Source organism: Aspergillus oryzae, chromosome 4 (genome assembly GCF_000184455.2).
Source record: "Aspergillus oryzae RIB40 DNA, chromosome 4".
NCBI lineage: Eukaryota > Fungi > Ascomycota > Eurotiomycetes > Eurotiales > Aspergillaceae > Aspergillus > Aspergillus oryzae.
The window spans coordinates 110,254-137,803 of NC_036438.1; the positions used below are offsets into that span (position 1 = coordinate 110,254).

General features: G+C 49.5%; 6 protein-coding genes across 6 annotated transcripts; 3 read left to right on the forward strand and 3 right to left on the reverse strand.

Moving 5' to 3' along the window:
* Window positions 1–436: 436 nt before the first annotated feature.
* AO090012000050 (putative glutamine-serine-proline rich protein) lies at window positions 437–1,573 on the forward strand (the record flags this gene model as incomplete). Its single annotated transcript, XM_001727077.3, has 1 exon — window positions 437–1,573. The coding sequence occupies one exon, from the start codon at window positions 437–439 to the stop codon at window positions 1,571–1,573; it is 1,137 nt and encodes a 378-aa protein (XP_001727129.1).
* A 2,157-nt stretch (window positions 1,574–3,730) lies between these two features.
* Window positions 3,731–5,785, forward strand: AO090012000051 (uncharacterized protein; the record flags this gene model as incomplete). The annotated part of the gene is made up of 6 exons (XM_001727078.1): window positions 3,731–3,974; window positions 4,110–4,209; window positions 4,272–4,284; window positions 4,358–4,725; window positions 4,784–5,184; window positions 5,238–5,785. The coding sequence occupies 6 exons, from the start codon at window positions 3,731–3,733 to the stop codon at window positions 5,783–5,785; spliced, it is 1,674 nt and encodes a 557-aa protein (XP_001727130.1).
* An 8,997-nt stretch (window positions 5,786–14,782) lies between these two features.
* On the forward strand, window positions 14,783–17,642 carry AO090012000054 (ankyrin repeat domain-containing protein; the record flags this gene model as incomplete). Its single annotated transcript, XM_023236295.1, has 2 exons — window positions 14,783–17,423; window positions 17,605–17,642. 2 exons carry the CDS (start codon window positions 14,783–14,785, stop codon window positions 17,640–17,642), a joined length of 2,679 nt encoding a protein of 892 aa, XP_023091231.1.
* A 1,073-nt stretch (window positions 17,643–18,715) lies between these two features.
* AO090012000055 (GNAT family N-acetyltransferase) lies at window positions 18,716–19,330 on the reverse strand (the record flags this gene model as incomplete). The annotated part of the gene is made up of 1 exon (XM_001727080.3): window positions 18,716–19,330. One exon carries the CDS (start codon window positions 19,328–19,330, stop codon window positions 18,716–18,718), a length of 615 nt encoding a protein of 204 aa, XP_001727132.1.
* A 257-nt stretch (window positions 19,331–19,587) lies between these two features.
* AO090012000056 (Zn(II)2Cys6 transcription factor) lies at window positions 19,588–21,227 on the reverse strand (the record flags this gene model as incomplete). The annotated part of the gene is made up of 2 exons (XM_023236296.1): window positions 19,588–21,115; window positions 21,172–21,227. 2 exons carry the CDS (start codon window positions 21,225–21,227, stop codon window positions 19,588–19,590), a joined length of 1,584 nt encoding a protein of 527 aa, XP_023091232.1.
* An 852-nt stretch (window positions 21,228–22,079) lies between these two features.
* Window positions 22,080–24,652, reverse strand: AO090012000058 (putative rhamnosidase B; the record flags this gene model as incomplete). Its single annotated transcript, XM_001727082.1, has 4 exons — window positions 22,080–23,253; window positions 23,317–24,035; window positions 24,093–24,569; window positions 24,629–24,652. The coding sequence occupies 4 exons, from the start codon at window positions 24,650–24,652 to the stop codon at window positions 22,080–22,082; spliced, it is 2,394 nt and encodes a 797-aa protein (XP_001727134.1).
* Window positions 24,653–27,550: the final 2,898 nt, after the last annotated feature.

Here is a 27,550-nt window from a genome sequence, read left to right on the forward strand (position 1 = left end):
CTTAATCGTCTACTAGGCAGCCATGAAAACGAGGGAAGACTGAGATGGATGGAGAGTGGAAGCCATGATTGAAAATAGCACCGTGAAGTGCCGAATGCCATTTTTGTCAGCAAGACAAGATCTTATCCAATTGAGACCCGGAGTGAGCATTGTTGTCCAACTCAGAGTGAGGTTGAAGTCATCGAACAAGGTGGATGTGCACTGTGGCTTCCTCGGGTGTGGCAGTGCCGACCGCCCTGTAAGGCACAGCCACCCCACCCTTGGCATCCTTTGTTTGGGTCACGACCGTATCAACCATTATAAATAACTGGACGTCGACTTCCTCTGGCAAGGGACAAAGACCTTACTATCATTTTCGACTGACTCTCTGCCTTTGCGTCAGTGTTAGATCGGCATTAGTAGTATTTTCCACCTTTACTGCCTCCCTCCTTTCGCCATGACGATGCGAGAATATGCTGGTGGGGACCAGCAAAACCCCACCGGCTATGGCTATGGGGGAAACAACAACTACTATCCTCCCCAGCCGAACCGACAAGGCAACCCATCTCCCCAGTCCTATAACCACCCGAACCCCAGCGGCTACAATCCGTACCCTCCATCTGGTTCAAACCCTTCCGAGACAAATTACAACTACAATTCTGGGAATCAGTACTACCCCACGCAGACTGAATATCCTCAGCCGCAGCCATGGGGTGGACCCTCCCCTCCGCCCGGGAACTACTACCAGCAGCCGGAGAACCGATCATACCATAACCCTCCATATGGGGGACAGCCACCATATCCCCATTCTGAATCCCCGCGGCCCAACCAGACGGACGCCTACCCTCCTAAACCCTATCCTCCTCCCTCCCCGCAACAGGGCGGTTACGGCCAATACCCGCCGGCGCCACCACCATATTCCCCTCAGCCCACCGGTAGCACCGATACCCCGAATGCTGAAACGGAAGAGAAGGACAGAGGATTCCTCGGTGCGGTCGCGGGCGGGGCAGCTGGTGCCTACGGTGGTCATAAAGTCAATCACGGCTTCCTAGGCGCCATCGGTGGAGCGATCACCGGCTCTGTCGCGCAGGACGCGATGAAGAAACATAAAAAAGAGAAGGAAGAGGAGGAAAAGAAAAAGCAATGGGCCGCCCAACAAGCCGCTCAGCAAGCAGCCCTGCAACACGCTCAGCAACAGGCTCAACAACATGCTCCCCCTCCTATGTTCTCCCCACCCCCACAGCATGGACCTCCCAGGCCTGATCCCACCCCACTGCGTGGGAACTTCTCTGCATCATCTCGCGACATCCGCTTGGAGAGGGGTCATGAGCTCGTCGCCCACTGTGGCGCCATCTCGGGCCAGATGCGTCCATCTTCGATTCCACTCAATAACGTACTGTCTAACCAGTATGGCAAGTTTGTGTGGGCGAGGAATGGGAACTTTGCCGCGTCGGCGCGGAATATTCGGCTGATCGAAGGGGGCAAGGTGCTGGAGGCCGAACTCGCGAACGGCCGCGGGGGATGGGATCGAGCCTGGATGAGGTTGGATGAGCGGATCTCCAACCAAGACGGCAATCTTGTCTTCCTGGATTAGATCCGGCACTGTCCTTCTACTCACTATGATTTTCTTGCGCTTCTTCTTCCCGCCCTTCTCTCTCTTAGTCATAACGAGATAGTTTCAGTCTCAAAACAGCCAGAATGAATTATAATTTGACGAATAGATATTCACTATGATCTTGTATGCCTTTTCTGTTTTTGTTTACGGTCGAAACAGATCCTGTTTTTTTAGTGAGTGCAGATGCGGTAGAATAGAAGAAATATATATATATTGGAAGTCCCTAAAGGCTCAGATTCGGCGACAACGTGATCTCTACCCAATATGAACCAAGGATCTCCTTCTATGTAGAATTGCGGTAAGTTTACCAAGAATGCAACCTTATCCTAAAGTACTATTTTTTTTACTCCGCACACAGACGTACTTAACTACTTAGTGTATATGTTCCTGGGTCAATAATGGTGACCTACGGTATGCACGTGACCGGACTCGGCAAGTCTGAATTCCGTGAGCGATGCCGAACGGTTATTCCGAAGCCGGGAGACAACCGCATGAATTCTATCCCGAGATCCTCATGAACTTCTAAATGATCACTTGTGCCCTCTCAACCTGACATATCGACTAGAGAAGGGATAGCATACGGAGTTCACTCTCTTCCCCGAGGCATGTACTCCGTACGTACTATTACTATTACTCAGTGGTGCATACTGGAATGACGTCAATCTCCGAAAACAGCCGGAAGTAACCCGAGGAAGGTCGATGGTGGATGCTCGGCTAATTCCTAGTTGCACCACCAAGTGGGTTTCAGCGGTCGAAGCCGACGACAATTTCCGACCAGACGCTCACTTTCCCTTCCTGTTTCGCCTGCTTTAAAGGGCTTGGCACGGACGAGGACGACCGGAGGAAGCGAATGAGCGTTGGGAGGGCATTCAAAGGGAAATTATCGACTCACATTCCGCCCCACTGGCCGATTTTGTTAAGAACCGCGAAGTCTACCCCAACGACATCGAATCATACAATCTTAAAATTTTTTTTTCCCTGTTACTTCCTGGTCTTCCCTTCTCTCTGGATCTTCCCTGGTCCACCGTCACCCACATACGGAGTAAGCCGCACGCGCACACACACACACACACCCAGTGTCCACTGTCGACCCGAGTAATAAGAGGCGAAATGCCTCAGCCCCAAAGCGCCATGAGGAGAGCGACCTTGCCTCCTCAAGTTTCATAGTACTAGATGTGTCGCTAGCAATGACTGTGGTCCGCGCAAGGACGAGATGCCTGCCGTTCACCCCGAAAATGGGGTGTGCCCTAAGTATTCGTACCGGGAAGGAAGCAAATGCAAAGCGGACAACATGAGCCCTTCGTTAGCTCTGGTGTTGAGCCTAGTGCGGTGGACCTGCTCGTTATTTATGCATTGATGTTATGTCAAATTTTCACCATTAGTCCTACAACGGAGATACATTGTTGCATGAAATCGCGGGTTATATAGGGCGCCAGAATTCCCCCTTCCGTCGTCTGCTGCTTTTACCTCCATCCGATCCTATCCATTCTTCCCCATTCTTTCCTCTCCCCCACCTGCCCCATCTAGAGGAGGAGGTTTTCCGTTACCCCCCTCGGTTTCCTGGAGTCTGATTCTTCCTGCGACTGAATCATCTGACCTCCCTCTTTGCTGTGTGACATCTTTGGGTTGCGAAGGACTGTGGTTACCGGGCTATTCAGCCGAGATAATATACGAAACAAAATTCTTACCCACTTTTTCTCTGTGGTATCGGACAACACTAGATATAACAATTCTAGGACCGAAAGACCCAAACCGGACACTCAACCACACGCCCAGGCGGAAAACCTAGAGAGCGACTACTATTGATAGAATTCCATTGCGCCAACTCCTATCGTGACACCCTCTGCATCTTTATTGCCCAATCCTGGACTCACGCCAGCCATTGCGCCATCTAGCATCTACCCGGAAAAGCGCCCTGCGACAAGTTGCCCACTCACGATCCAGGTTGTAAAAGAGTTTCCCAGCAGCAGCAAATCCGACGGACGGACACCCGAGTCAGCCCCGACGCAAGGTATCCAGTGACATATTAGGACCCCGGAAGACCAGCCCAGCAGCCGTTAGATCGACCGATTCTTTTTGCCACGCGCCTCATTTCGATCGTGTCCCCCTTTGCGACTCCCCGAACGCCTGATCAAGATGGAGTGGCTTAAGTCCTTGCAACGGGACCGTTCACAAATCCCGGATGTCGTGATCCCTCTCGCCGATGCCCAAAATTCGATCCCCCTTGCAGAAAACGATGGCGAATCAAATGTCAACAGCTTGGATAGTCAAGAAAAAGGTGCTGGTATTGCGACCGACTGCAGCACGCTAACTCTGGAGGCTCTTCGTGCGGAGGTTGACTCTTCCGTGGCCGCCTCGGGCCATAACACTGTCTATGATCGTACGTTCCTTGTGCCTCGGGGAGTTATTGAACCCCAATATGCTGGCTATGCCATATCTCGTTCCATTCCCCCCTCCAGCCCCATGGCTCTCTACCCTGCCTGAGGATCTTGTATGTCTGACTGGGAGATCACAGGCAAGGCTAAAATTATCAACAAGGCCATTCAGGATATCGGCATGGGCCGTTATCAATGGGAGCTCTATATTCTGTGTGGATTCGGCTGGACTGCCGACAAGTGAGCGGACCCATGCTCTATCTAATTGAATTTATCCCGTGCTAACCACTTCATGCGTACAGCCTTTGGCTACAGGTAAGGCTGTTTGATTCTCGCTCTAATCGTGTCGAATGAAGAGGGGCAGCCGAACTAACTGGATCGCGCGCAGGGAGTGGCCCTAACCCTAACCCCGTTGTCGATGGAATTCGGCGTCTCCGAATCTTATGTTCGCTTCACCACCTGTGCCTTGTTTGTGGGCCTGATCGTTGGCGCCACTTTCTGGGGTCTTGCGTCTGATCTCATTGGACGTCGATTGGCTTTCAACACGACGCTCTTCTTGTGTGGCGTGTTTGGTCTGGCGTCGGGCGGTGGTCCGAACTGGGTAGGTACCTGCGCACTGTACGCTTGCTTGGGATTGGGAGTGGGTGGAAACCTGCCGGTGGATGCGGCCATCTTCCTCGAGTTTTTACCCACGTCTTCCGCGCATATTCTGAGCTCACTGGCCGTCTTCTGGTCGGTGGGTACTCTCATTGCCAGGTCTGTCTATCCAACCACTTGCACTATGATGTCTCCCAATGTACTGACCCGCGATCAGTATGCTTGCCTGGGCCTACATCCCCAATTATTCCTGCACCGATGCGAGCACCTGTACGAGAGCCGACAACATGGGTTGGAGGTACCTCGTTCTGACTTTGGGTGCCATCACCATGGTCTTCTGGCTGTGTCGATTCTGCTTCTTCAAGCTGTTCGAATCGCCCAAGTTCCTGGTCGCCAAAGGTCGGGACGACGAGGCCGTTGCGGCGATCCACGGTGTTGCCCACCGCAACAAGAAGAAGACATGGCTCACGACGGAAATCCTGAATGAGATTGGCGGAAGTGCAGAGACGACCGAGAAACAAAACCTCTCCTCGAAGGAGATCATCGCCCGGTCTCTCTCCAAGTTCTCCGCCTCGCAGATCACCCCATTGTTTTCCTCCAAGCGCCTCGGAATCACCAGTAAGTTCTTCTCCGGGTCTTTCGACTGGGTAATTATTGACAGCCAAACCTAGCCATTCTCATCTGGCTCTGCTGGACCACCATCGGCATGGGATACACTCTGTTCAACGCCTTCCTGCCCCAATATCTCGGCTCGACGGCCTCCACATACGAGACCTACCGTAACTACGCCATCACGTCCGTCACCGGTCTTTTCGGCCCGATTCTCGCTCTCTACATGGTCGACATCAAGTACATCGGTCGGAAAGGTACCATGGCCATCTCCACGTGTGTCACCGCCGTCCTGCTTTTCTGCTTTACCGCAGCCAAGACGGCCGACACCCAACTCGTCTGCTCCGCCCTGGAATCCTTCACTCAGATGATCATGTATGGTGTGTTGTATGCGTATACCCCGGAGGTCTTCCCGGCTCCCAACCGAGGCACTGGAACCGGTATCGCAAGTTGCTTGAACCGAATTGCGGGTCTCTGTGCCCCGATTATCGGTATCTATGCTTCGAGCAACCCCAGTGCTCCCATTTATGCGTCCGGTGCGCTGCTGTTGGTTTCTTTTGTGGCGATGGTATTGCTTCCCATTGAAACTGCTGGAAAGCAGAGTCTATAGAATGCGTCTCTTTGCGGGGGGTGTTTGATGTGGACTATAGAAAGATCTGGATATCTTTCAGATGCATGCATGATACGATACCACTGTGTATATGTTCTTTCCAGCCTCCTTTGGTTGAGTAGATAGAGATACAAAACTCTTCAATAAAATATATTCTTTCAATTCCACTCGACCAAAACGCCAATGGCATCAAGGTCGTGCCTTGAACACCTTATCCCCAACATATTCTTATCTAATATTATACAATGCTATCCATACAACATGAACAAAAGGAGAAAGAAAGCCTCACTGGGCCAGTATCTTTACATTCAAAAGCCTTGCGAAGGCCCGCACCAATTGCACTCGCACCCCCGGGGGGCCTTCTCCCTGTCGTTCCATTTCCCCCATTTCCCCCATTTCCCCCATTAGCCCCATTAGCCCCATTCTCCCCAAGTCTTCCTTCCTCCATGGGGAGGTCGATGATCTTTTGCCTGCGATTGTCTTTTCCCCGGCTGCACGCACAGCAACAGCAGAAGTTTTCCAAACAGTACCGCCACACCGCTTTCCACAAACTTATGGCGCGCGCCAGGATGGTTGGCGGCGCGGACATCACGCCCTAGAGCCTTATTTCACATTCTGCCTCTCGAAGCCTGAGGTTTTTATCTCTGGGCTTAACCCAACAGCAGCAGGAATCTTCGCCGATGACCTTCCACCACATTCTATGTGCGATAAGTCCTTCATATCCGTATCTGTTTTATTTGATATCACGGAGTGTCGTACGTGGTTTTCGATCAAGGAGCATCAATCGCTCCATGTCATCGATATCGGTGGGGGTAAATCCCGCTGCAGAATATCTGTATGCGAGTACATGTTATCAGCTTTCTTTCACCATTCAATAGAACTTGAAATAGACTATACAAACCATAACTGGGTTGTACAACGCATACGCCCTTTACATAGATATTACCCAGCAAGGGTAACCAATCCCACACAGTTAATTTACGGGTGGCTGCGCGGTGCCCCCTGGTTTTGGTATCCGGCCTTCTGCCATAAGAATGGCTTCGATGTTTGGTGTCTCTCGTTTCACTCCAAAACAACAACAAAAGTTCTCTCCTATCACCCTCCACCACTTCCTCCGTGCTATAAGGTCTTCTCAGTATAGGATCCACTCAAATATAGAGGTTATCATACGTGGAGGGTGAGTGAGCCTATATACTCGCTTGAATTCTTCGATTGTGTTTGGGGTATATTCCCCGTTGGATGACTATAATAGTACATAATGTTAGCCATCTTCCAAGACAAGAGTATTTCAACAGATAATAAATACGTTTGCTTGCTCTTAGGAAGCAAATGGCAAACAAGGTGTCAAAGTCACCCAGGACAATGAGGCAAAAGAGGCCAAACGTTGAGTAGCCCAGCTGCCCCGCTGGTGGAGGCTGCTCCGCTGGTGGAGGCTGCTGCTGTGGTTGCTGCTGCTATTACTGCTGTTGCAGCTGTTGCAGCTGTAGTTGCAGTAGCTTTAGGCACACGGCCTTCCTCCATTAGGAGGGCTTGGATATTTGTCTTTCTAGGTGAAAGAAAGCAGCAACGTAAGTTTTCCCCGAACACCCTCCACCACTTACAGCGTGCTATAAGATCTTAGTATAGATTTTCCTGAAGTTCAAAGATTACCGTACGTGGACGCTTCATAAGGCAATACGCCCTCTCCAATCATTATAGTGGTTTTGGGTATAGTTCCCAATGGCATATATATATAATACCAGATATGATTAGCATTGATTCAAAGTTAAACAAAACTTAATGTATATATTACCCACCTCTGGGATGCCAGAGACACATCGCCAGGCACTGACAAGAACCAGCCCCAGTATTCCTAGCCTCGAGTATGCGAGGTGCTACCCTGGGTGCATGCTGGGAGGAAGGCCAAGAGCGGACAAGAAAGGCACAACAGATGTGAGTGTATGCTGAACTGAACAGGCTTTGTACATAGGCATCATAAAGAGTATGCCCTATCGCGACGATGGCAGGCTGCAGGGTGCCGGGGGACCCAGCACAATCAGCCCAAGTGGCGCAAGCCCGGAATATGCTGGATGCTACTTGGGATCAAGGATGGCGGAAGAGGTTGAAGTTGGCAAGGGGGGAGTAGGAAGGAGATCCATGGTTCAATTTGTTTGATGGAGGGAGGCGATTGGGGGTTCTATATAGTAACTAGTAGATATGATTAGCCTTGTCTTAAGAGAAAGTAAAACTTAATATAGATAATATATACGTTCGCTTAACACGCAAACGACACATGGCGAACCAGGTGACAAAGGTACCCAGCGCAATTAGGCCCACCCGGCCAAACACAGAATATCGGATATGCCAGCCAGGGCTTATATTGCCCGTGGCGCTTTGGGTTGGGGGGCTGGCGTAGGAAGAATTTCTATTGCTTGATATTCGTTTGTAGAGGCGATTGGCGGTCTATATAATAGTAAAAATAATTAGCCTTGTTCAAGAGAAAGTAAAGCTTAACATAGATGGTACATACGTCTGCTTAACAGGCAAAAGGCACATCGCAAACAAGGTGCCAAATGCACCGAGAACAATTAGCCTAAATAGGCCAAACGCCGAATAACCTATATGCCACCCAGGGCTGATTTGCCAATTAGCGCTTTGAGTGGGGGAGGAGGGGATTGGTATGATTTCCATTGTTGATATGTTTTCGAGGCAATTGGAGGTCTATATAATAGTAGACATGATTAGCCTTGTTCAAGAGAAAGTAAAACTTAACATAGATGAGACATACGTCTGCTTAACTCTGAGCAGACTTGCCAAAGGCACCAAGCACAATCATGGCAACTATGCCCATCCCAGGGTAGACCAGATGCCACCCTGAGGCTGACGTTAGGAGGGAGGCCAAGAGCCGACAGCGAAGGCAGACCAGATATGAGTGTGTGCTGAACCAAACAGATACATAGGTATCATAAAGAGTATACCCCACCAGGCGTTGCTTCTATAATACTGGGGTCAAATCCCCCGACCGGATATCTGTATGATAGTAGACTTGATTAGCTTTCTTGCAATGTTGAAGATTTATTAAGGATATACACACTTGTGCTTTGCTCGAATGATGCAAATGGGGGTAGCAATGCTCCTGTCAAAATCATGCCAGGCAGTCCGTCGACCGATGACAAGATGTAACACCCTGGGCGGGCCCTGCAGCGACGCCGGTGACGAGAGGACTGGTTTCCAGTGTGTTGCTGGGAGACAGAGGGTGTGATGGTAGAGGTCATGGCTTCGCTGTCTTGATCGGTGGTTTCTTCCTAAGGAGGTTTGGGGACGATCGTGCGTAGCGAAGATGTTTCGATGATTTTGTGTACGTTTCAGGGGAGGGCCCGGGGATAAAACCGCGGTTTTGGAGGTAAATGTGTTGATGAGGCTATGATGGAAAGATGGAGTGGAATATGTTGGCAGATGGAAAGCCTGGGGGTGGAGATGAATATGGACAACAAGTGGAGGGGAATGGAAAGAGATGAATTACAGAGTGTGAATACTAGCAGGAATACTCCTTCCTGAAATCGTTCACAGCGCTAGGACTTTCTAGAAAATGACTACCCCTGTAAATACCAAATTACCATACCAAATAGCACAGGCCAGTTAATAGACTTCAAAGGAAGGAGGGAAAGATAGGACATATACGGTAAGATATCTGCCAAGTGAGTGAGTGAATGAATGAATTGAGGATGATCCTACGCACCGGGAGAACTAGGGCCGATCCCCTATATTTTCAACCCCAATAATAGAATGAAACGAGAACTGAAAGTACATTATGGGGATCTCGTATATGCCTGTAGTTTGGACGAGCTCCTGATGCAGATGGCACAGGGGTCCTTGGTTTCTGGTATCATATGAACGTATTTACTCCAGAAAGAGAGGGGAGAGGAATAGGCGAGTTCCATACAACTGAACCGTAGGCTTTTAGCCCAGGAGCTTGAGTACTACTCTCTGACCGTTTCTGGCATACTGCAATATAATATATTCCCTTCCACAGGAGTCACTTAGATTATGCCGGTACAAATTAGATGATAGAGCAACATAGTATCATCTCTTGTCAAAAGCTAGGAGAAGAGCACGAGCAATCACAAGCAACCACGAATAAACTGGAGTAAGCAGCTATCAAAGCCCCCAGACATAGGCGTTGATCAAACACTTTGTATAGGAAGGACCCGACCCTTTGACATCTGCCTCCCCAAGGCTGAACTCTATTAATGTCGGATCCTCCTCAAGCTCCTCAAAACCAATCCGGAATCCCCTCACATTCTCGCAACACTTGCACGCTGGTGTGCAATGTCCAAGATGATTTGGGCTGTCAGAGCTTCGAGGCCTTATGCAACAACCACACCCTCGCCCACAACATCCACCCATATCAGCACATTCGGTTTGCAGCCACTTCATAAGATACCAATCACTGCTTCGGCGACGACAAAGCAGAGCACGCTTTAAGGGCCCATCTGGAAAAGCTTTGAGTATAGTCTGCATCTCTCGTTCCGCCATCCAAATACCACGATTGATGTCCTGGAGGTCTTTTTGAATACTCTCCACCTCTGTCACCAAGGTATCTGCTACTGACGGCGTCTTATTGAGCTGCTGAAAAAGAGTGTTATGCTTGACTTGTAGATAAGCCTCGTACTGTATAAGGTAGCGCTGGACACGCTCGTTTATCCAGTAGGATTGAAATGCTCCCAGAGCTGAGCCTGGTAGGTACGCCATTCGTGTTGTTTTTGGCGAAGCTGCTGGGCTTTCCGTAGGTGGCCGCCCTGCTCGAGCTTATCCTCGATACGCCGGAGAAGCGGTTCAAACCTCTTTGCAAGGCAATCTTTCAGAGGCATCGTTAACTGTAGGTACGTATAGGGGTTTGTTAGCTTCGGTGACAAACAATAGAGAAAAGGATTTTGGGCGGGCATAACGTAGTGAAAGCTCTTAGGAGAATATGTCATCCAGCATCATTGTTCTATCACACCCATTTCATCATAGTCACCATCGTCAAGCTTTCCATGCCCGAGACCGGCCAATACTCTCCGCATGTATTGTAGCCTAATCGTCATTGGGATCTTCGTAATGCAAGAAGACAGTAATATCTAATTCTATCCTCCTGGAGTAATGCATAGCCGGCACTTGACGGCAGGCTGGACCAGCCCAGCAACTTTCCTAATTATATATATATATATATATATATATATATATGTACCCCTCTACCCTCTACCCTGACGTACATGGTGACCACCAACCTCTGCCGATACCACAGTCAGGTCAAACCTCCGTGCGAAGCATCAATTTATTGCTCTGGCACTTGCAATCTGACACCCAGCTGTCTTGTTTGACCCCGATCGAAAGTACGAGAATGTTATGTTAACCCGTTTCTACCTAGGTATCCTCGAACTGGCTTTGGACTACATCGGAGTCCGCGGTGTTGATGACGATGGCACCGATTCAACACCGACCTCCCACCGCCAAAAGCTGTGACAAACTAGGGAGGCTCACACCCACGAGACTGCCGGTGCTGCCAATGATCAGGACTCTGTATCGGTTTGTAGTATATTGAGGGCAAAACTAATCCCAAGTGATAGTACAATGAGACTTCTCACGATGCATCGCCATCGTTGGAGGTACACAAACTCTCACATGGTCTCATCATTTATAATCACATATGAAGCTAGGATTCTTCACTTCTCCGATCTGGATTAATCAGCAGAAAAGAGGTTATGCTCCACAACATCGAGTATGCAGGACTTGGCAAGTATGTCTTCGTGTATATTTTAAAGACACGTGTTCCGGATTCGGATCTTACCGAGATCCGGCTTGGCGATGGATTATTCCTCTTTGGACGACAACATGAAGCTATTCATGTTCTTATCATCTTGAACATTGGATAGAGACAGTGTAATGGAGATGATGTCCCAGACCCTGTTCGATGTGCGAGATACATGAATTCAATATTATCGTTTTCAGCTTCACATGGTTGCTGACTTGTATCTTGGTACTAGCACATATTAGTATTTATGTCTCTCAACGACAAATCTTTGACAAGTCACAAGGTGTTATGACCAACTAGAATAAAGACGAGGTGGGGAAGAAAGAAATACCTTAACGGGAAGAAGGTGTTCAGTTGTTCCTCAATAGAAGGACTAATCTGAATACCACAAGTTGCTCACTAAAACACATCTTTCAGTCGTCTACCTCGGCTACCGGATGTCGGTCTAGATGGGTCGGGATGCGCCTCTTGTACGACATTGAAGGACGAGAAGAAGGCATCATTGTTATCAAGACCCGTATGCCGCAATCTGGGAATAACGAGACGGCAGTCTAGACGAACAACAGGCTTCATGGGGCCGGGCGTTCGTCCACGGGGCGAATTCGTACTACGCTGATATTCCAGGTTTTTGAACCGCTAAGTCAGGCCCAAAACTCTAAATGGTTGGTTATCTCTATGATATGAGGCAGCAATGCTAACTTCGTGTCTTCCACAATGGATTGCCGCAAACGTAACCCAAACGCCTCGAGGCTAATTAGATGAACATCCTCCTGAATATATTTCATGCTTCCCTGACACACATCATACACGTCATTGGTGAAGTTACCCGGGAGATTAAGGAGTCAAGCTAATGTTGAAATAAAGAACACCAAGAATGGGGTTGGTAATTACGATCTACAAAGGAGGCTCCCCACGGCGAAGCGTCCCGAGGAGGCCCCTTTTAAACTCAGTGTGTATCATTGTATATCCCTTTTCTTGTTGTCGTGCACAGACCGTCTATGCAATGATAGGAGATCATACTTCCAAAAAGGCAAACGGTTGCATTGATTAGCGGTCATTGCCGCTTTCCCCGACGTGCACTAGGCTTGACAGAGTATGCAGGTTGCCTGTGCGAGATGATCGACAGCATGTACAGGATAGCAGCGCACTATCTGAATCATTAGTTGAGCTCGGCAGTGACTGCAGATTCGTTGCGTCGACTTGAAACAGGAACTAGACATAAAGGCTATTTGACGTGAGTGGTCTTCTGACAACTCCCTTCGTGCAGTGCTCCACACCGCAATGGGGGCACTCTTCTACTGAAATGTGTACAATTATTATCGCACCGAAGTAGAATTCAAGGGATATGGTATCCTCCTGTGGCTTGGCTGTTCGTGCTGAATGCCTCGAATGTGCCTGTAGAAACTGGCTGGGTCCATCAACTGGGAATGATGTGGGCCAGGTGGAGATCTTTATGGAAGAGCATCATTGGGTGGGCGAAAGGACGAGATCATGGTCATTTAAACTTCAAAAGATCGATGGTCTGCACTCCACCTGATAGTATATTGCTCTAGGTTGGCAGTTTTTATTCGCTGCAGCCATTGGATGCCCAGACGGCTGAATAATCCGATCCACGATATGCAATGTAACCCTCTGCTCACCAAATCTTGAGGTAATTATCGAAACCCGTGGAAGGAAGGTGAAAAGGTTTTAAAGCTACCAAGATTCGGGGTTTGAAATCGATAAGACGCAGAAACTGTGACTAAAGATTCACCTTAGACGTGGATAGTAAAAGACGAAGTCTGAAACATGGATAAGCACAAGGATGCGATCATCCGCCAATCTTCGACGCAGAGATCAGGGTTTGATAACATCCCGGTGCTCCTTTTATTATGGTATTATGGTGCGAGATTTAGTGAGACATTTGGCCAGGGCTTGAGGGTGACGATCACACCCGTGAAGCTCAATTTGAGGTTTAGGGCTTACCGCTAGCCGTGAGTCTAGTTTCAGCGGTTCCAAAGGTTCAGACCACTAGCCGCCACCGACCTTTTCCCCTCCGAGATTACCACGAGGCTGGGTTTCTTGGTGGTTCGAAAAGGGGGGGGACGAAGCTGGGCGAGGTATAAACAAAGAATTAAGGGAAAAGCGCTTATTATTTGGTGATATCGAAGACCTGGGGTTGAAAGAGGGAGTAAAATGAGCAGAGTTCGACTAAGCATGATGATACACTGAGGACATGCTTCTTTGCGTTAGGCACCACGTCGCCAGAGGCCAAAGTCTGGTTCTCTCCAGGCTCTCGGCTCCACCGGAGCAGCATCAACGGCTTTGTCCCTTCATGCACGAGGCGCCCCAGTAGCCAATCTTTCGCAACCATGACCAATTCGGAGCGCCGGGCGGACAAGACTTTCCGAATGTACCTAAACCACAGCAATAAGGGCAGTCTCGAACACGTGCCAAGAAACCCTAAACTTTGTTCGCCAAACTTTCCCCTTGGCATCGCGTCAGATTCTCGCGCGTCTTATCCCAGATTCCCAGATGCTGACGGGATGGTGCCCACTCGGCTTAAGAAAATTCTGACCCTGCGGAGAAACAGACGCTCCTTTCCCGCAAGGTAAGGGGGAGGAGTCGTGATCGCCGTTCGCTAACCTGTCAACAGCAAATCATTGATACTATGCTGCATGTAGACCCATCGGGTAGTGCAGAATGAAGACAATACGTCGTTGCAACATAATCAATGTCGATCGGCTCACGGTCGCGGGGTTATACTTTGGCCTTATTTTGCCCAGTTTTGAGAAGTAGATTACGTGCACAATACTCGACTGGACGTCTCCTTTGGGTCATTGGATCCGAGGTACCAGTATCTTGGTTAGCTCCAGACACAGGATCACCATGGCTAAGGGGAGTGCCCACTAAGAACCCCAATTGTTTGACTAGCACATGGTGCCTGCGACGGCTTCTTGCGTGGCCCACTTTCCCAGCGGAGCAACCGGTAATGTCCAATGAGACTAATGCACGAAGGCAATCGCATTTTGGGTGAGCGTTGAGTAAATCGTTGGCTGGTCGGGGTTCTAGTAGGTATCGTGCGCGCTGACAGACCTTATTGCCCTGAGTTTTCCTTAAACCCCAACGTCGTACCTTCCACGGTGAAAAAAGAATAAAACAACCAACCGAAACCGACAACAAGACATAAGAAACACAAATACCCACTTTAGAGATACGAAACACCCCTCACATCCCGCAGTGTCATGGCTCCTACCCCGGAGGATGCCGTCTTTGCAATTTCGGCCCAGGCAACTCAGCTGGGCAATCGCATCTCTGTTCGGATGCTCGACTACCTAAGTACGGTTCACGACATCCCAGAGGGCTTCGGAGATCTCTCAAGAGTCTTTCTCGATACATGTCGCTCCTTGTGGACAATCGAAGCTGGCCTCAGTGAGTCAACAACAGCGAATCGGCCGCTGCCCAGAATAATTGTTCAGGAGGTGGAGAAGAAGTTCATCGAGGCGTACCGGGACTTTCAGCACCTGGACCGAGTCGTGACCAAACTGATCCAGTATGAACACCGTGGCGCACTGGGAAAGTTACAAAAGGGATGGAATCGACCAAGCCACGAGCTGGGCAAGATCCGGGAATCGCTCAAGAAAACCATGGAGGCTTTACAGATCAGTGTCCTGGCTTTCCACTGGTCCCTTGGCGATGCTAAGCCGGAAGAATCAGTGGGAGTCGGATACGCAGGGCTCGCTGCAGCACTCGATCGGATGGCGAAGGGGCGATCGGTGACTGGAATCAACAAGGCGAAGACACTAGAACGCGGGATCGCCGAAATGAAGCAATCGTCGCAGGCTGTAAAAACAGCGCCCGCTGGTCCTCCTCCCTCGAGGCCTGTTCCACCAGTGCCACCGAAGCCATCGTCTAGCCAGGACGATGTCAGCAGAGATCCCGGCTGCAGTCGGGGTGGAACACTAGTCGAGCCAATGCCAGAAACCCTATCGTCCGTCCTATCACTGGATTCCCTCTCACTGTCGAGCTCTCACCACGGCAGGGATCTAGAGTTATCACAGATCAGGACTCGCAATACAACCAGCAAAGGAGAAGACCGCCCCCACCTCCAGAGCTCTTCGGCCTCAACTTTAGCTCAGGATATGGATACAAATCCTAGTTCTGTCCTCCCAAGTAAAGCATCATACCGGAAACATGATCTCCCTAGCATGCCACAACGGACACCGAGTAATACCAGCGCTGCAAATGTTGGTCATCTTAAGAATGCTTTGGCATCTGCCGTCAGGGCGAGAAACCATCAATTGATGGAGCAGCTCCTGGATAGTGGCGTATCACCGGATATGGGAGAGAATACACATCCACTGAATGAAGCAATCCTGCACCGTGACATTGAAGGAATGCGTCTTCTTCTGCTCTTTGGAGCCAACCCGAACGCACCAGATAAAGAAGGAAAGTCGCCACTCTTCTCTGCTGTAGAAGGATCATTCATGGATGGTGCGACCTTGCTGTTAAAATACCGTGCAGACCCAAGTCTCATGACCGGAACTGAGCTCGAGTCTCCACTTGGCTTGTGCATCACGAGCCTGAAGACGGGTCTCGTCCATGTCCTACTTGCCCATGGAGCAGATCCCAATCATGAGATGAGGAATGGCAGCACAGTGCTAATTGAAGCTATCCGGAAGAAAGCTCCTCAACGGCTTGTCGATCTGATCTTGGATGCCGGCGCGGATCCTAACCTGAAGAGCAGGGAAGGAAAGTCGGCGTTATTTGAAGCAGTCCAAGCCGACCAGGTGACGATAGTGACAACCCTCTTAGATCATGGAGCGAATCCAAACCTCCCTGGACCGGAACATGTGCTTTGGTCAGCCATCTATCGGCCGGCATGTTTGCGAATCCTGATGGCCCGTGGCGCCGATGTCCGAAAGACCCCGGGTATTATGGAACAGGCAACAAGCATCAACAACATTGATTCGGTGCGAATCCTACTACAAGCTGGCGTTGACCCCAACTCTAAAAAGGATGGAATTTATACGCCGTTATGCTCCGCGATCCGTGACAATCGGGGGGATATCTTTGCGCTTTTGCTGGCCAACGGCGCGAACCCCAATGTCATGGCCTCCGAGTACCCGGCGTGGAAGTGTGTTACTCACTTCCGGACACACCTTCTGCCCGATCTCGTTGATGCCGGCGCAGACCTCCACCAGCCACCGGGCATCGTCGAAATGGCTGTGCAAGCCAACAACGCAGAGGCGGTGCAGTGGTTATTGGAGCACGGCGGGGCGAACCCGAACGATCGCAATGCCCAAGGACACACAGCACTGACGACGGCGATTCGCGATAACCGCGTCGACCTAATGGCTCTCCTGCTCGCCCATGGGGCAGATCCCAACCAGCGTGGCCAAGACTGGCCCGTGTGTATGGCGGTCCGGTCTCCGATACTCCTGCAACAGCTCCTTCCCGCCGTGACAGATCTGTCGGCGCACAAAGGAGTCATGGAGATGGCCGTGTTGGCGAATCAGTTAGAGAGTATCAAGTTGCTGCTAGCTGCGGGGGCCAGCGTCGAGTACAAGAATGGCGGCGTTTTCTCTCCGTTAACGACAGCGCTTCGCGAGCATCACGAAGACATTGTGCGGTTTCTGCTGGATGAAGCCGGTGCAGATCCCAATGCGCCCGGCGAGCATCTTCCCATTGTCAAGGCGGTCCGTAGATGCAACAATGGGGACTTCAAGATGATTGAGTTGCTGCTCGAGAAGGGCGCAGATCCGAACAAGACCTATCGGGAGTGGAATGCGATAATGCAGGCCATCGAGAATAGAGACATGAAGCTTCTTCGTCTTCTGGTAGAAAAGGGCGGAGGTGTCGATCTTGAAAAGGAAGATGAGACTGGTAAGACTGTGATGCAGATGGTGGATGCATCTGGCTGGAGTGAAGCAACACAGTTTCTACTCGATAATGCGCGCCGATGAGGAACGCTAAGTGACTGAGACTATATACCCACTTTTCCTTTGTTTATACCGAGAGATAATTTGTCAGAGAGGACATTCGAAATACTTGACCTCGCACCAAGTCAACGTCGGAAGATTCATTCCTGAAACCTGCCAATGAAGGTTGCCGAAGACCAGAAACCGACATCATCTGTGACCGGGCAGTCTAAGAAGAGGCTATCATGTTATGTACAATTATAATGTTAATTTTCATATGTTTTGGGGGTACAGCACCGGAGATTATTGCATGTATACGAGAGCCATATATTCTAATTCACAATGCCCCCAATGTTCGGGTCCTCTATCTCATCAATTACACCATTAACCCGCTAGTGTTTTTACCAACAAGCGCTCTACCTACGATGTGGCTACCGGTTCTAACGGCACCGTCTGTTGCCTTTCTGACCTTTCATTAGACAACTACCTGAATGGATAACATCTTTTTACCAAGTCAAAGGTGTCTCGCAATCTCGGAAAAGGCCTACATCAGGATCTCGCGTAATTGGAGCCACACCACCAGCACCTATATTGGGATATTAAGATTATTAAATCCAAAGAGCCGTGGTTCACCGGAGACGTTAATTTAAAATATCTCGTATCTACAACGCGAAAGTACCTTTGCCGGAACATACGGATAAGGAAACATATCCTCAACCAAGAAGCTTAGGATTGTAATTGGTGCATAAACACAAAAAGCATTCACAATGTATATAAGATCTAGTAGTGGAATATAACGCTACCATACGGTGATCTGACTTTCGTAAACTCACCAAATCTTAGAGAACTGCGTAAGAAGCAGCTGTCATGACAGCTGACAGAGTTCTAACTTAAAACAAGAAGGGTCGACCTGCTGCGCCTATTTGTGAGATGTCGCAAGGAGTGCTTTTGGTAAGAATCACAGTGCTGTACACAATTCTATAATGAGTACGACCTCACTTGTTGCTCCAATATAAGGTACAATGTTGGACAGAAATCCTCTAATGCGTCGGGGCTACGCACGAATGATTCCGTACGCCTGATCGCACAAGGAAATACAATTGATATTTTGTGATAGAAAAGGTAGTCTAAAAGTAAGAGAAATGCAATATTGAGGTATCATATCTATCCGAGCGTATAAAAAAACGCCCACAAAATTAGTCCCTCCAAGGAATCCCAGTGCAGCTCGTCGCACATAGAACTGCCCTAATCCTTCATTCACTCCTCCAAACTATCGGCCCTAATCAGACGAAATTGCATTGTATCTCGTTCCGGCGGCGTCATCCAAGGGAGAACATAGTCTTTTCTCGTCACATCGACCAATTCAAACCCACATTTGCGCAGAACATTAACAGACGCCTCATTCTCGGTATCGCAATATGCCTCCAACACATTGAATTGCGGCTTGCGCGACCAATATAGTTCCACAAAAGCTCTCAAAGCCTCTGTTGCAAACCCCAGGCCCCAGGTTGATCGATGAAAGATGAAGCCCATTTCCGGGAGGGGGTCTGTTCTCCATGTTCCGACCCAACCGATGAAGCCGCCATGAGCCGAAATATCATACGGCTTGTCATCGTCGGTGCCTTCTTGACCATCATTGAGCCGGTTTGTAATGGCATCGAAGTTCACGTCTCGTCGGAGGAGTACAGCATAGTTCTCACCCATCGGATTGGCTTCGAGTAGTAAACTGGACATCCACTGTCGGGAATCGTCTATTGTCTTGCATGGGCTGTGGGCGCTCCACCGGGTGGCCACCGGATCGGACCAAATGGCGTGGTAGCCAGCCACATGGTCCTCTGTTAAACGGACGAGTTGTAGTCGTGCTGTCTGCATTTTGAGTAAGGGTGAATGACGACGAGAATAAGACCGTATGTAGGATTGTCTGGGAATCCAGCCGGGAACGCCCAGAACACAACAGACGTCGGAAAGAAAGAGTGGGAAAAAGGATAGGAAAAAAAAAAAAAGAGAGGGAGGAGAAAATAGAGGAGAAGATAAAGTAGACGGAACTGGGTCAAGGACTGCGGGCACCGCATCCAGTTAGACAGGCTGAGTAATCCATCGTATCTCAAGAGTCATATGGAGACCAATTGTTACCATTTAATCTTCTCACGGCGAGTATGTTCGAGCTGATGTAACACGAGGAAAGCACTCTGCTTGACCGGATCAATCCCAGCTTCCATTCCTATCAAACGACTGCTTGGAGGGATACCTCGTGCGCTCTGGTCGCCGTCCAATCGACCCTCCTCCTCGAGGGCCACAGAGCGCTGGGCGATAGTATAAATTATAGAGCCATCCCATGTCCCCTCCCTACGAGGTGCCGCTGCCAGGATAGCAAGCGCGGCGTGGCGGGTACCATAGTTTCGACAATTTGTAGCAATAAAATAGAGAATAGGCACAATCCCGATTTCCAAAGTAAAAACTGGTGGCGCCTCAGCAGTGCATGCGGGTTGAGGCGACTCGTCTAAAAGCAGCTGTAGCCTCGATAAAAGCAACCCAAATCCCCGTTCAAACGGATCGTGTGCAAGTGCTCCCTGAGAGTGGTCCATCTGGAGTAGCATTCGCAAAGCATCGCGGTAAATCTCGACGAGCGTCGCTGCGTGCTGCTCAGGAGTTGAAAACGTATGAGCATATCGGCTCCGAAACGCCTGGTAAGCGCGATCCCACTGATCCAACCCGGACACTCCCTCAGTTTGCATCTCTCGAAGAAAGACCTCGCTCCCCGCCATGGCTCCCGGGTATTTACGTCGATCACCGACATCACAAGACGTCACACCGGGCGTGGTTGCAATTTTTGCCAGAGCTATCTGGTTGATGAGTCGAAAGAACCTATCGATCTGGTTGAAAAGAATATCCTGAGCCTCACCCAAGGACGTGAAAATGTCCGGTGGGGCGATGGAGAAATGCTGCCCTGGTTTAATAAGAGCGCCGGGAGTAGTGGAAGCAACATCCAGGAACAAATCACATTGGAATCGCATGCGCATCAAGGTACCGATCATAGGGTATTTGGATATGATGGATGTGTTGGGACTGTCCTGCGTCGCCGCTCCCCTGTCCGTGCCTTTTGCTATCTCTGACATATGGAAGGCACAGCGCAGGTGTACATCAGCGGCTTGGTACCGACCTTGGAAAATTTCGATTGAAGAAAGCAGGAGACAAGCGGTCAGAAAGGTGTCCATAGACTGGATCTTTGAACAGAGCAGAGATTTCATGTGTGTGAGAGCGGATGCATAATGGACCAGAGCAGAATGCTGCGTATTGCTGCTCGACTGACCCTTAGGGTTAACTGAGTTTGCAAAGCTGCGATGCAAGTCCGCCAGGGAGATGGCAGCGTATCGGATGACGGGTTCAGCATAGCACATTTGGAGAATCAAAAGATCCTTGGAGGAAGCATGGAAACATCCCAGGAGTTGAGCCGCGGTATGCCGACGAAAGTAATCGAAGGATATACTCTCGCCAGCTTTGGTGAAAAGAGGAACGGCCAAAGCGGGTTGCAATGTCCTCCGTTCTTTTGGCTCACCAACCTTTAGCAATTCTAGGGGATAGCCATCGCACTTCCGTCCGGTGCTAGTACATCTCACACACGCTGGCCGAGCCTCATCGCATTTGACATGCCGGATCCTACAAGTCGTGAGCGCGTTGTGCCAGATATCCCTTGTTAAGCTGATTGGTCTTACTTGCAAGTATAACAGCCCGTGCGCACTCTAGTACATTTCTTTGGTTTCTTGGCCATTGGAGGTATGTGTCTACTAACTGACGACAGCTCAAGGCAAACTAGCGGGATCCAGTGCTTAGTAGTGGATTGGCGTGGTGGCCCCTCTTTATATATGCAGCAGGATGATCCCCATATCTCCTGCCCTTTCCGTCCGGCGTCCTCCATTGGTCAGTCTGCAGTGAAAAGGCACGCTATACCGGATAGAGACTAGGGACTCATGCACTGAAGAATTTACCGCAGGACGATCAACTCATATGTCATGTTACATGTCTTGCCCTCACTTCTGCACTTCCGTCCCTCTCACTTCCTCCACCCAGCTGAGGACATAATCATAATATTAATAATATAGATTTCCTACTTAATTCTAGATCGCGCTTTCAGACTTTACCTTCTGCACAAACATAATTTATTCCATCCTGGGAAATTCGAGAATCTCTCCTATTGGCGTAATTATATATTCCCGGTAAATCGCTGAGTATATGCTTGGCAAATGCCTGTTTGTTCTCGATGACTGGGACGGCGGGATGAGGCTAACAAATCGACGGTGGAAGCAATTCAAATTGGTATCGTCTGACAGCGAGGACTTCCTTTTGAAACAGAGAATGTAAAGACTAAATCAAAGTGTATGTGGTGTTATGTTTGTGCTGATGCCGCTATAGTATTTCACAAGGCTGTCCTGTTAACCATCACTCGTATAGAGATTTGGATTTGAACAGCAAGAATGCAAGGTAAACATAGAGCGATTGTCATTTGATTTAGTTTGGAGAAGATTCCACAAGTGATACAAAGAAAGAGAGAATGAGTGGAGGGAATCCGTCACATCCGCCGATCTTTCTGCCACTATTGAGCACCTCCATCTTCTCATGAACGTCACCCAGCTTTGTGAACCAGCTTTACACAGTCGGTGACGCCGTGTTCCTCCTCAAGGCCCCCAGGCAACTGACTGACAATTTCGACCGGCTTTTCGAGTCGTAGCTCGACATTCTTCTCACCACCGCCTCCCATGGTCCACGATATGGTTGCAACATTGTCCTTACCCAGCGCAACCTTGGCTTGTATTGCATCACTGAGCCCAAGACGTGGCTTGAAGAGAATCTTACTCGACCCCGGTGCGATCGGTCGAATGCCGGCCAGTTCCGTGCAATACTCATAGATGGGCACACTAGACCACGCATGACAGTCCGACCGCTGCCGGACGTCGTCCTCCTCCCAGGTTGACAAATTGTTGGCCAGCATATTGCGCCACGGGTCCCACAGCTGGGGCCAGAAGCTATCGTAGACCTGATCGCCAGCAAGGGACAATGCACGAAGGGCATAGAATCGCATCATGTACGAGCATTTTGCGAAGCGGGAGTCTGCGAATGATTCCATCAGAAGGCGGGCATGATCCTCCGGTCGCGCTGTCCCGGACAGAACCGCAAAGACCTGACAATGTTGTGAGTAAGACATTTCGTCAGCGATATCGGCCGTGGAATCGGTGAAGAAGTGTCCATCGTAACAGTGTGCTCGAATGGCTTGTTGCAGCGCGGCCGCCCGTGCTTCGTACTCCTCTGCATAGCCCGGTCGGCCAACGTCGCGAACCAGCCGCGCAGCCTGTTGGAGGACATAAGCGTACAGCATGCTGAAGTATGTATGGCGGTTAGATTTGCGACCGGAGGTGGGCACCCCTTTGTCCGGATAATCCTCCGTCGCACCCCAGGTCGTGACCCAGTCGACATACTGCCACACATCCTCAGGTAACCCGCTTACAAGGCCCAAGGTGTCAATGTGTACGTCGAAGAAGTCGAGGACGCCGTCGATCCGAGGGAGGAACGAACGGGCAAAGCGAGTGTCGCCGAAGTAGAGATGGTGATCGCAGACCTGCAGGACCCAATACAACGGAAAGCCAGCAATAAGCTGGGGGACATGAGAGGGGAAGCGAGACTGAGTAAGACCCTCAAAGGTGACTGACGCTGCAAAGTTTGTGATCGCTTGTCGCATCAGCCGGTCATCACCGGAGAGTAGATAGTGAAACAAGCCGACGGCACGACTGTCGCCAGAGTATCTACCGGGAATGTTAGTCCTCCCCGGATACAATCTCAAGGGACATATCTGCGAGTCGACTTACTGAAGCTGCTCATAGAACGGACAGTCCGAGTACCCGTCAAACATGCAGTTTCGCATGGTGCGAATGGACACGTCCCATATCCGTTCGCTGTATTCATCGCCAAGCTCGGTCCAACTGGCCTTGACGGCGAGGGGATAGTTCACTTGTGTCGCCTCCAAGGGAAGCATGCGGACCGGTTCTTCTCCCACTATGATCTCAAGGCGTAGAAGGCGAAATGTTCGGAACCAAAATGGCTCGTACGCCACGGTTTGCGTGTCAGGGATATCCAAGGTGACTGCGTCATAAGGACCAATGAGATGACCAGCTTTTGCATCTAGTCTATCTGTCTTCTTGCGAAAGTACGGATAGGACCGAGGCTCTAGCTCATACCCCTCCGAGTACGTCACTTTCAGCGTTATCTGCGACGCGTTTGTGATACCTTGAAAAGCCCATCGGAGGAAGGCTGTTGAGTGTGTGTCGGCCTGCAGTTCAAGCATATGTGAAGAACGTCCACGAAGAGTCAAGGGGCCACCCCCAGACAAGCAAGATGACCACTCCTCCGCACTAATATAACTCTCGCAGGCACGTACCACGTTCACAACGATGGGGGTCTGATCGGGCATTGGGATCCCGCGCGGACGCAATCGCCAGGGTGGGAGATCGCCATTCAGTGTTTTGATCCCATACGCCTTTGGGGTCACTGATGGGCTATGTATCGTCGGAGCGACTCGTTCGTATATCTGTTACAACAAGGTAATGGGTGGTATGCTCAGAATTGCAAGATGGGCCTAGCTTACGTGTAGGAATCCGTCATCTATCAGGCCCATTGGAAACTGAATACTCTCATCCACTTGTGCCTGCCATCCCTTATGTGAATCGAGCTCTACAACGTTACTGCCTGCCTCTATAGAGCCCACGACAGTCAATCCCGGCAGCGTGGTCCTCTCAAATGGCATGGCGCCGCGCGAGGATGCGAAGTATCGCACCACAACGAAGCGAATCACATTCCGTCCACGGCTGAGATACGGTGCGATATCGAGCGTGTCATAGTACCAGATCCACGGACTGCTGCGCGCTGGCCCGACAGCGACCCGGACTCCATTGACATAGAGCTTATATCGCGTATCCGCAGAGAAATGTAACTCAGCGCGGGTGGGACTTTCCGGCAGGTCAAGCTCACGACTGAAATGGACAATCCGCCCCGTCGTATTGACTCGCGACGAATCAACCCAATCTGGTGTCCAGATCCAGTTGGCCTGGAGGGAATTGATGATCTGGCGAGACTAGTTAGTATGCTATAGATGTTCCAGACTTTTGGCTCGGTCGCACATACTTTCTGTTCGTCGGGTGTCACCATAGTGTGTGAACCAGGTAGGGTTCTCTTGGCATATGGCAGATTCTGTACTTGGGCGTTGCAGAAGAGGCTGGATTTGAAGATATTAGTTCTATGGGCATGACGCGTATGAGGGGTTTGTCTCGGGTTATTGTGGCCCGAGGTGGATGTTCGGTTAATTGCATATAATGCAGTAGACTCTGATGTATGAAATTGTATAAACAAAAAAGAGTTTTAAGTTAGCCGAAGGACAGACATAATCAGGAAGAAGAAACAAAGAAAGGAGAAGGAATTCAAACCTCATAGGCTATCCAAAGAAAAGTAAAACACTCTTGAATAGTATCTCGGTTAAAATAATAGCCGAATAGATATATCATGTATAGGTCTAGTAGACCAAAGTCACCCATAAAACATGAGGCTTATAAAAATAAATACAATCAGTTAGGGTCCTAAGAGGTATTCCTCTAGTTGATTTGGAGCCAACTATTAAGGCCCATGTCCCTGTGAGCAGTGCTACAATTTCTCTTGATTCATGGCACCACTTGATGAAACAGCGACCTGTTGAAGTTAGCAAGCATAACAAACCTAGGCAACTGCAAAATCTGATAAAACCTTAAAGAAAGCAGGATAGTTAACCCCCAAATATCAACTCTGGAGAGCTAGGCAAGAGGGAAGAACTTTGAGCAGGGTCAATTAGGTAGTAGGTCAACCAGGCATGTTTATTTCCATTGAAGCACAATATGAAAACCAAGAATCTCGAGAATCATTGGCACCCTCGTGCCCTCCGCTTCTACCGTGGTACCCACTGATACTCTGACTGGCAATCAAGCAAAAAAGTCTTCCGCTTCCTGCACGGCGCTGTCAAGAGCGTCCTGCTCAAGTTGGTCAATAGCAGCCTGTCGCGGCTTAAAGCTCCGGGAGTGGAATTCTGCATGTATGAATCAGTGGTTATTCAGTTGCTAGGTGGGCAACTGCTTACCTCCGGTAATTCCACCCAAATCACCCATAGGAAAGATAGTGCGCGACATGTCCACCCTGACGGAGAACTTGATACGGTAAAGCTAAACACCGTGAGCAATATCCGTACGATAGTATCGTAGAGTTGGTTCCTACCTAGAAATCGGGGTGTGAGACGTCTGGGAAACGCAAAACCCCGATATCGAGCATTTTCTGCTCGTGGGCCCCACTCTTGGACCAGAATTGCTGGGACATGTCGATAATAGCTCCTGACTGGGAAACAATATTGGCCATCGCCTGGCTATTAATCGTGGAATTAAGAACATCCTGATCAGCGATAAGCTTGTTCCACCAGGTCAAGACCTTTTAGAGTAGGCGTTAGAAAGCGTTAACCTCTTTTCTTCTTTTCTTCTTTTCTTCTCTCGTTCGGATTATGCATATCGCCATAGCTCTTTCACAACAGCGTTGTCTAGATTTGCGCCAACGTTGAAGTATCCCATGTTGCCCTTTAAAATATTCTCGGTACGATCGATAGAGTCCTCTGCAGGCTCTAGGTAAGTGTTATTCATCATGACAGTCTCGATGTTGTTGACTGTGCGTTGGCTTGATGATAGCTTCGCCAGACTTCTCATGACGCCAGCAATCGCCACCTTGTAGGCTTCGTCCAGATCATCGATACTCTCACTATTGAGAGTGCCATAGGACGGCGCCAGCCCATCGTGAAGATATTCGGCGTTCGGGCCCCCGCGGTCATAGATCTAGGAATGGGGCACTCAGCAGTCTATTTGCATGCTCTGGTAGCAGTATCCTACCGTGTTCCATTTGAAATTATTGATTCTCTCCGCAATATCGATGCCATCAGAACCAAAGACTTCTGCAAGGGTGGGGGCCATGTCGATTGAGAATGAGACTGAAATTTGAGGTAAGAAGCGAAAATATTTCGTCCCGTTTGGGACAACTGTGTGGATTGCCTGAGTTATGAATGCCAAATTCGATGAGAAGACGGGGTAGATGAGGGCTACATATGCTTTTTCCGAGCCACCAGCAGAAGTTCCACTTTTCTTCACCGAGACTATCAAGAGTCCAAGATAAGGTGCGAAAAGCTCGTGTTGATCTGAGATCGCTTGGAGATCTTGAGTGGAATGATCTGAAAAAGGAAATGATATACAACCACCCCACAGGGATCAGCGCGGTCGTTTCGCAGCCAATCTCGATACAGCCAACCATTTCAGTTCTCGTACAACGCACGGTCCTTGGTCAATTGTTTGGAGGGGCGATGGTTGCTTGGACTAATCAGCGCTTCAGGATCAAATACGTGATGGCAATGAATCGATGCTGACTGCCGAATGACCCACCCGAAGTATCAGCTGAGGAGTGCAATACCTTCTGCACTTCTACCTTGGGTTGGTCACTATTTTAGAGCGTAATACGCATTGCCTGGCGGTATCTAAAGACAATGACCTCTCTCTGTATGAACTCGATATATTGCCTCGGTTAAGGTAAGTGTCCTAGGCCTAGCTGTGGAATAACCCTATTTTCTCTATTTAAGTGTCTTCTATCTTTGCTCTTATTCCTCTCAATCCTCAACTGTCCTTGTTGCATGATATATACTACATCTTGTACAATTTGGCAGTAAAGATTGGCTTGCTGTGTCCTAGTAAACCAAGCGTTGTGTAAAAAAGTACACCTACCCGCGTCGTCGCATACCCTAAGTTCATAAGTACCCGTAGATGGTTGTCTGTGGAACGTGCTATGTCATTTATAAGATTTTTAATATACTCGTTATGTACTTCTCATATCAGTATCTTAATTAGGGATACGCAACGTGAGGCTCTAGATCGTGGCCCACCGCAGAGAACCATGGTTGAGGAAGACAAGCAACTTGATATTGTATATATAAACCAGGGTTACCGTGTGATGTCATGCATGACATCAATCTCCCTCACACACACTCTCTTCTATAAA